Source organism: Halyomorpha halys, unplaced genomic scaffold (genome assembly GCF_000696795.3).
Source record: "Halyomorpha halys isolate HHAL.00 unplaced genomic scaffold, Hhal_1.1 Scaffold44.1, whole genome shotgun sequence".
In the NCBI taxonomy this organism is placed as follows: domain Eukaryota; kingdom Metazoa; phylum Arthropoda; class Insecta; order Hemiptera; family Pentatomidae; genus Halyomorpha; species Halyomorpha halys.
In genome coordinates, this window is record NW_027115243.1 from 642,946 (window position 1) to 653,129 (window position 10,184).

Here is a 10,184-nt window from a genome sequence, read left to right on the forward strand (position 1 = left end):
TCTTCCTATATATCAATTTTTACGGTCAACTATTTATACATATATATAAATTGAGGATAGATTGGTAGGTAAAAGAGTGAGTAACATGAACAAGCCGCAATAACAACATCAAAGGGTTAACGATAGGTAGACAAAAGTATAAAAAAAAAAAAGATGAAATACTAGGAAAATATAGACATTTATTTCCAAATATGAGTAAAATCTCAAGGTATTTTACCTCTCTCGAGTTAATTTTAAATAATTATTATTAAATTAAAATATTCATATTTCTTTATTCCTTTCGGATTATATAACTTTATATTTTATTGAAGGCTAGAAACTCTAGCCAAAATGTTGGCACGATTAAATAAGTTACATCAACTTATTTGTGTTTTATTTTTACCGCACCTCCAACCACCTTCTCCTTGTATAAATCATCCAAGGTTAACTATCTCTCATAATTACAAATACAAAGTTATAGTTATAGGGTTCTAAAATAGATATATAGTGTAAATAATAAATAAGTTTTTACTTATTTATGTTCTTTACTGACTGCATTGCTTATCATCTTCTTCTCGTATAAAACATTATTGTTATAAAAAAACAAAAACCATTTAATACATACATTGATTGAAATTATTTTAAATTTGAAAACAAAAATATATCTTCACATATTCAATTTCTTACTTTTGAAAAGTAGTAACGAAGAAACTGCTCCAATAACAAGACCACCACCTAAAAAAATAAGTAAAATGAAATGAAAAGGGATACTTCATGACAAAGCATGACAGATAATCTATTATACTTATAATTAAATACGTTACTTAAATAAGAACACACAAAAATGTAAAGGAAATTTTTAAAACAGGTTTTCACAATTATATAACAAAAAAACTGAATTTTAAAGGTACTATTTCCAAAAACTTACACACAAGACTGTAATTTCTAGTGTATTTTAATTATAGAACATATAATGCACGAATTATATTTATTTAATAATAAATTCATGCATAAAACATTAACTAAAGCATTCCATTAAAAATATATTGTTTAATTTCAAAGATGCAGAACGAAGAAAACTAAATTTTAATTGTAACATGTCAGAAATAAATTAGCAACTTTCAAACCTTACTCAAATGAAACCAAACATATAACCCATAAAATGTTGCCAAATTGTGAGAAGGAATCTGATTTAAAATAGGTCACCAATAGTTAAAATTGTGAAAACAACTAATTTATTTTAAAATTGTACTAAAATGACTATAAATAAAATAATTTTTAAAACACTGTTAAGGTATTTTATCCTGCAATATAAACTTATAATTTTTTTTTAGCTACATGTCGCTTTTGAAAATAATTTTAAAGGCAAAATTACTCAACCAATTTTAATCAATAAAATAAAATGCTCAACATTTTATCTGAAATGCCATCTTCAGGTACAAAAATATAACTTAAACATTATAGTACAAATGTACAGACTCGAACTTCCAAGGTAGAAATTAATTAAAATTGTGAAATATTTTTGCCTTTAAAATTAACTTATTTTACTTTCGTTTTAAATAAATTTCATATATAAAAATCATTAACTTTTAAAGTTAATTTCAAATAGTAAAATGTTAGCATAAAAGTTACATAAACAAACTAATGTTTGAATTTATTCATACCTTTTATAATGATAGTTCATTACGAAACAGCTATAAAATTATAGATGTTTTATTTATATAAGGATATGATTTAAATAAGCAAACAATAAATTTTTATTTTATTACTTTATATTTTAATATAATAATTATATTATAAGTTCATAATAACCCGTCATTTTAAAAACCTTTTGAGTTTGGCTTTATAAGTTCCAAAGATCCTGAAAGTTGGCAATGATTAAACTGCTATCCAGAAAAAAGTAATTATACAAGATATAATATTTATTTTGTAATAACTATGGGTTGAAAAATAAGTAGGTTAAAGTAAGTGGGCAGAATACTACAAAAATGAACGAACCCTCAAATTCACAATATTTGCATTAATACCATACTGTTATCACTTCATGTTCTGCAGGAAAGATTCAACACTCCACCTGCATGATTATACTATCTATGACATGAATCCAAAATCATTGAACAGGAAAGATCGATACCCAGTAATATAAAATGTTTGAGAGATCATCTTTGCATAAAGAAGAAATACTTTTATATATTGTTAGTTGAAGTAATCAGTGGATGTAGTTTCATTAGAAATTTAGTTTATTTGTATTTAATTTTAAATGCATTTGTATCAATTCAATTCCTATGTGGCTTAGTTCATTTCTGCATAATGTCGTAGAAATGGTTTTATAATATTTTGAGTTAGTAGCCACCCCTACCATTTTATCCTTCATTCATAAAAATTCGACATTTAGTTCCAAAATAATTATTTGAGCTCACTCAGTTTAATAACAGCGTCTGCAAGACATTTGTCCCACCGTCTGCCCAGTTCATCTTCTTTGAACGTCGGTACAGCCATTGGGTAGAACTAAATCCCTGAAATGAAATACCCGGATCAGCTAAAAGACCAGCTGAATTTTCTTTTAACTCTTTAAAGTAAAAACTGGCATATCGCTCATTAGCGACTCGTCAATAAAACATTCCAAAGAGTAATATTGGAAGATCGTAGACTGACTGTGTGTTATTACTAAAAGAATGATGGTCCGAGTGCGATAAAAATTATTCAAATTGTAAATAAACTATTTATTATAAGTCAACGTTTCGTCCCTCACTTCAAAGCTAAGAGAAAAAAAAGGAAGGCGGTTCAGAGAGAAATGCTTTATTAAGCCATGCTGCCCAAACACATTAGGTTGCTACAATACACAGCATACCAATCAATCCATAATCGGACATATATACAATATATATTCACATGTTATAACAATTTTTTTTTTCCTTCACAATCATTACTAGTCTGCAAATCTAAATACTATAAATATTAAATGTAATACTAACTACAAATATTTTGTTTTCTTTTACTTCATTTATTTTTTTCCTTTCTTTATAAATTTAATAATTTTATTTCATTAACTTTACAATTTTATTCTCCCTATCTCACTCACTCAGACCTCCCATTTCCAGGGAACCGCTATTCATGTTCAATCCATTAAACAAATTTATCCTCTGACAGCAATGTTGAGTCAACAAAAAAACTCAAAGAGTCGTAAAACTGTTTATGAGCCATGGGCGTAGGCAGGATTTCGCCAAGGAGGGAGCAGGCCTAAGCCCCTTACCCACAAAGGGGGAGCAGGCCTCAGCCCCTTTACCCACAAAGGAGGAGTAGGCCTCTGTCCCTTACCCACAAAGGGGGAACAGGCCTTAGCTCCTTACCCACAAGGGGGGAGCATGCCTCAGCCCGTTACATGTGGGGGGGGGGAGAAGCCCTGAGCCCATTATATACCAGCTGGAATGGTCCCTCCTCATTCTATGTTAGCCCCCTGGCTATCAAGCCACTAAATGTATAAACCGCCTTCATCGGACAATGTTTTCTTCATCTTATAATGCCATCAGGCAAAACAAGATAAAATGTAAATATGTGTATATATAATTTTCTTAGTTTAAGTAAAATGTAATTGATTGAAAATAAATAAATAGGAGGTTAAAAAAAAAAAGCCCATTATATGGGGTAGGGGGAGAAGGCCTCAGCCCATTACACACATACATAAGTACATGCATATATTATATAAAAATGTATTCCATTCTGAAACGTTGGGCACAAAAAGATATCTAATTCCGCATTCCAAACAATTTTCCGCTATTTTATTTCTGTTCAATCATTACTTTTTAAATTTTTATTACCTGTAATCACAATACATTATGGAAAAAGAAACAACTGAATTTAATGCCTTAACATCAAGGTTTACCAATGGCTCGCACAATGAAAATATGCAGTTTTGCACTTATCTCTGATGGTTTTTTGGACGCCAGCATCTTTCCCTGTCATTATCCTCCTAACTATAACATGTTTCCATAATAAAACCATTTATCAAATAAGTTCTCTATTTTCTTCTTTTTTTTCTCGGGTCTCAAAAGTCAAGAGGGGGCCGCGGCTTCCTCCCCCGTGCCTACGCCCATGAATTGAGCCAATATTTCAGGTCTAAAAAAGATACAAACAATTAAATGGGGTATATGTACATAAATTAAGAAATATATACATATTTTCAACCACCAACCACCCCACTACTCTCTTACCTGTCAACTCATTTCCTTGTTCGCTTGCCATCTGTAATACCATCAGATATACTTCCTATCTTGTTCATTATCTTCCTTTACTCTTATTTCCTTTTCCCATCTCTTGGGTGCCTTTATTTTTATATTTCGTTTTTTCTGTTGTTATTTCAGTTTTCTTTAATTGTCTAAACCGTTTCTTTGTTTTTATTTAATTTTAAGCTTCACTGTACTATTATTTTTTTTTCAATTCTTAATTTACATTATTCATTTATTTTTACCCCATTTAAGTGTTTGTATCTTTTATAGCCCTGATGAAGCCCTGCAACGTGGGACGAAACGTTGGCTCATAAGAAATAGTTTTACGACTATTTGAGTTTTTCCGTCGATCTTCCAGTTAGATAATAAGATAAAATGAAATAAAAGTAAACTATGTTGTTAAAAATAATGTGAAAATTTTTATAAAAATGGACAAAGTAGTTAGATTGTTCAAAATTAGTTCACATAAGTTGAACCTTTCAGTAACGATTCATTTACTTTAGTTTCGTTAACTCTGTCTATGCCAGTCTTGTAGAGCGCGACTTACTGTTAAACACATTTTAACTGAACGCCGAGCATATGACTCCTTCAAATCTTCATCTGATTTACCAGCGGACCTCCATTACATTTTTCGGGATTACAAAGAGACCATAAAATTTTATCACAGGTTTCCATGTTGCAATAGTTACACGTTTCAATATAATAGTAGCCATAAATCCAGGCCCTTGCCCCCGTTCAAAGTGTACAACCTAAAAGTCTTTGAATTACAAGTCTATCCTTTGTGAATTCGGAATATGAGGCAATAATGATCCATAAGTGGTTGATGCCTTAAAATAGTTTTTAAATAAACTCTATCTAAAGCCCTAATTTGTTAGTAAATGGGACAGAACAAGAGGGAACATCTTACTGATAAAATCCTACCCTATCTGTAGAGAATAGGTGGAAATTTATTCTTAGTGTACACGAAATAAAATCAACTCTACAAGTGATTCAAACTGATATTTATGTGAATCTCGGAGGAAGAAGTAAATGGAGAGGACTTGTTGCTTGGAAAGGTGAAGCCAAAAAGGCACGCCTGATGGTGAGCTCCAGAGTTGTAGTATAAGCCAGGCACCGGTTACCTTCTCTATTTGTTTATTCTATTATGGTGGATAATCCTATTGACGTTAACGTTAACTTCTCCCATTTTGGCTTCACTTTCCCTTGAAGGAGAGTAGGGTATTCCACTCCCCTCCCCCATATTGGAACGGGCTTGGGTATTTACAGTGTAAAGGTTGATTCACACTATACGTTCGGATTCCTTTCCATATCGTTAACATTAATCATCATAAATTGGACATTTATATTAGGTAATGGTTTATAAAAGGAATGGAAATGAGTATTCAATTATTAATTTACGCTTTATAATATTGTATGGAAATTTAATGTAAATGATACAGAAGGAAAACAGCACTCTATGCATAAATAGTGTAAATTTGAACTAATATACTTTAATTTATTTGTGTTTTTTACTTGTTACAAAATGAACAAAAAAAAAAAAGGCTTCGACTGCGTTAAGGTCGACAATAATGGAAATTATTTTCATTGAGAACATGGAATTGCCATTCATGAACACTATGAAGACCTTTGGAACTGTATACTTTATTTATGATTTTACCTGTGTGCCAGCCCTTCTTTGTTATTACCCTATTTCTGTATCTTTCTTACCTACCTTCTATCATTGAGAACTCATTATCTTGTGACCTCAACTGATACCATAATGTTTGAAGAATTGACCCATTGACCATTTTTGGTGAAAACAGCTAATACTTAAGTGAAGGAAAAATGAGTATTCCAACAGTGTCCTTGATACCTTGGACTACATCTGGATGAATCACTAACTAGGAATCCTGACACAATACTAAAAAGGCAGGAAACTGCACGTCGATCCCGACTAACACCAATCTGAACATACGGAGTTGAGCTTTGGGGCCCCACTAAATCATCGAATTCCTCACATATACAATCCAAAATCCTCAATGCTCCTTACTTAGTCACAAATAAAATAATCCATAAAGACCTTAATGTTCCATATGTAACCGTTCTAGCCAAACCAGATATCAATCCTTCCATTGTAAACTCCCTATCTACTCAAACCCACTATTTTCTAACCTTGCTTCCTCTTCCATTCCTGACAATCCTATAGAGTGCCTGAAAAGTAGATGGCCTCGAGACCTAATGTAGATATGTTATTAGAGCGATACAAATGGATAGTTTCTCTGCATGTTCATATCATACCATTATAATCTAACATCACATTGACTAAATGTATTTTATGTAAATATCGATAATTTTTTTTTTTAAATGATCTTTAAACAAAGTCTTAGCATCTTAGTTCCAAACTTCAAACAACTTTGATTTCAAATTTATTTATTAATAATATCAAGGTATACATACATACATCTGTATTGGTGTATACACATAACTATGAAAACTAAACTAAACTCCTTCAATTATTTCATGGATTTTTATCTATTTGACAGAATAAAGAAAACATAATCCACAGATATGAAATATGTCACAATTACTTAACACACTAATAGGAAAATAATTTAAACATAAAAATCTTGTTTTCTCTTGCTTACATTAACAACTCATTTAATATAATTTTGAAAAAAAAAAAAATTGATTTATTTTACATTAGGTAATAGAATAAAACAATTGCATATTTGAGCTATTTTATGCTTATCAACAGAAAATAAATCCAACCTTTGCATATCTTAAATGGATATAATATTAGCTTGGGAAAATCGGGTAACATAAGAACATAAAATTTCACTTTCATATAAATATACTTCATATTATTATTATTTTTTGTAATAAAAAGTTAACAAAGGAACTGTGCACCCACAAATTCTTACTAACATTTCAATTCCTATAGTAATAAATATAATTTAGAAATCTGTTAAAATATACATAAACTTCTTTTAATTAATTTTTAAAATAATGTCTCTTTCTCAATAGATTTCAATTATGCCACAAAATAGGTAGATTATCATAAGTATCAAAATAATAATAAAAAAAATATATAATTACAACTTTTAATTTTTTTAATACATTATAAAATTTAAGATATATATTTTATTGCACACTTCAAAACTTTGCTGCTGCCTAAATGTTTCACTTATATATTATAGAAAAGAGTAACAATAATACGTTTAAGGTTTTAATTATTTCTTTCTATCTTATCACATTCTAGGTGTTAAATGACACTATGTAAATTAAAATTTCCTTAAGAGTTTAACAATCATAAAATTTGTAAAGTTTAATGAAAATACCAAATTTAAAATCTTCGTAACTATAGTATGCCCGAGTGCTCAATTATTAAGACATTAGGTTTCAAGAAAAACAATACATTTCGGACGATCTGCCTATTTACAATTACAAATTATCCTAAAAAAACAGCTTAAAAACATAATTAACATTCTTATAAAGTAATAAATAACATTAATGTTATATGCTTATTTTTGGAATGTGATTTATAAGAGTTTTAATTTTTTAAGCTGAGTTTTAGTATAATTTAGATGGTGAACTTGGAAATAGATAGACTGTTCGAAAAGTTTTTCCAAAGAGAATCAAAGTACAGTGAAATCTTGGTAATCTGAACTTCAGTACACTGAATACTCCAGTAATCCGAACTGGCATTAAAAAAAAAAAAAAATTATTTTTTCTAAGAAAACTCAGCTGGCAATAAAATTTTTGTTTATAAATATAAGTGCACATGTCTGATGGACATTTTTAACTTCCTGGTATATAGGCAAGTTATTGTAGTTCGGTTTACCAAGATTACACTCTATTATGTTTTAATAGCAATATTATATTTCTTAAAATCAAATGTCAGATTAAAATAAAATTTATAGAACTCAATATAACAGAACATTCATATGAAAGACTAGAATCTTGAATATGTGATCTGTTTAGTTAAAGTAGATCTTAGTGTAACTAAGTTAAAATCCATAAATATAACCATTTCATTGGAATGCATAGAATTCATCTTTAACATTATTACATTAGGTTTCTGAATATTAAAATGTGATACAAAAATACTTACATTATATATCAATCAAATGACAACTTTGATTTTCCTAAAATGGAAAGAATTGAATCTTAGCTATGGCACAGTACTTTGTATACTTATTTTCTATCATTCGAATCACAGTTATAATGTTTTGATATTATAAAAATGATACTTGTTCATTTAAAATTATTTTACATAAAAAATCTTATTCTTTCTTCTTCAATTTATCTGCCGAAGGCTTTGAGGGAAATATAACAAACAAAGAGAGCTGGACAAGACATAGTAACAGGCCGACAACATTCTGGACCTATAAAATGTAAATTTAAAAGATTAATATATAAATTTTATAAAATAAATAAAAAAAAAAAAATATCACATGGAACTCCTTATTTTAATCCCTAACCTGGCTAGCTAAGGGAAAAATGCGGAAGAAAGAGAAGAAGAATATCCTAACACACTTATTAAACATTGTTTTGAGCTCATAAATCAACCATGTTCTATTAATTTTACTACTTCATAATTTTGATTAATTCATAAACACTTCACATAGAATAATAAATTATCAGACATTTATATCTGGGCTAATTGAATAAACAAAGCGATACCCAATAAATTTCTAATAATTATTTTCAATAAAATATGCCAAACATTGACATATAAACCATAGAAAATAATTTTAGAAACATTATTTTTCAATTTATATATCTTAGAGATTATGTCTTATTATGTCACCAAATCAGAGCTACCGGCTGGTATTAAGGTCTTTATGCTTCAGATAGACTTACTACTATATTGTTTTATAAAAATAACAATTAAAAAAATATCAATAATTAGATTTTATATAATGTTTTGAACTTTGTTTTTGCTCTTCTGAAAAATTCATATTTTCAACTTAAGCCCTTATGACCGTGCATCAATGTTTTCAACTTCTTGAGACTGGTTTTATTATTAAATAAAATAATATATATCTAAGTTAAGTCTGAAAAACACTCTTAAATATTTCTTTAAAAGTTCAACGTTTCGGCCAAACCATTCTCAAGAGCAATCTTAAATATAAATTTACTCCTCACATCCAATTATTTAAAAATTTTTTGCAGGTTATTCTGCCTAGATCATTAATATCATTATAAGTCACTTTTGATCAAACTTTATCCTGGAAACCACACATCACCCAAATTTTTCGTCGGACCATAACAACCCTGAAGTAATTCAATAGAATCTGTTATCTCCTTCCACTTAAAACCTGTCAACTCTTAAGTTTGCTCTCTTGTTTTCCCCCACTTTGACTATGGCTGCCTGGTATATGGTGGGCTCTCGGGTAATCTCGAATCTAAACTTAAACATCTTATGAATTGCGCAGTACAATTTATTTTCAGGATCACCAAAGATACGCACATAACCCAGTATTACGCCGAGCTGAAGTGGCTATATCCATCCTTCCGATGCCAGTATTTCTTGGCTTCCTTTCAATTTAAAGCAATTAGTACTCGGTGCACCTCTTATATCCTAGAAAACCTGCTATTCAAATTCCCAATCCAATTCTTTACTGCTAGGTCCTGTTTATCTGACATCTAACCTCCACCTCACCAAACTGCTGCGTTTGATAAATCATTTTTTACTTGAGCGGCATATCACTGGAACTCCATTCCCTCTAACATACGTCATACACCAACCCTTCCCTTATTTACATCCCTTCTATTAAACTATCTTTTGCTTCCCCTATCTAATCCATTATTATAATAGTACAGATATTTTGTAATTACCTTTTTGTTTTGTTTTTTATTTAGTCAGTTAGTTTTTAATTTTTTTTTTTATCTCTGTATCTAAAATTATTAATATACATTTATATGGATTTAGTGAATGACACAAATTTCTTCCTTATTAAACTATAATAGTTTATTTCATATCATACAGCAACGTTT

The 10,184-nt window shown here is 29.5% G+C and overlaps 2 protein-coding genes across 2 annotated transcripts in view; both read right to left on the reverse strand.

Moving 5' to 3' along the window:
- LOC106688775 (MICOS complex subunit MIC10) overlaps positions 1 to 2,562 on the reverse strand; it is an 8,442-nt gene extending 5,880 nt beyond the window's left edge. The window contains exons 1-2 of the mRNA XM_014433410.3: positions 2,400 to 2,562; positions 667 to 714 (exon numbers count right to left, since the gene is read on the reverse strand). Coding sequence (XP_014288896.1) covers positions 667 to 714; positions 2,400 to 2,478 — 127 coding nt within the window. The 5' untranslated portion in view covers positions 2,479 to 2,562. The remainder of the gene's footprint in view (positions 1 to 666; positions 715 to 2,399) is intronic.
- A 4,035-nt stretch (positions 2,563 to 6,597) lies between these two features.
- The window catches only part of LOC106688798 (sugar transporter SWEET1), a 15,758-nt gene continuing 12,171 nt past the window's right edge, over positions 6,598 to 10,184 (reverse strand). The window contains exon 7 of the mRNA XM_014433439.3: positions 6,598 to 8,569. Coding sequence (XP_014288925.1) covers positions 8,468 to 8,569 — 102 coding nt within the window. The 3' untranslated portion in view covers positions 6,598 to 8,467. The remainder of the gene's footprint in view (positions 8,570 to 10,184) is intronic.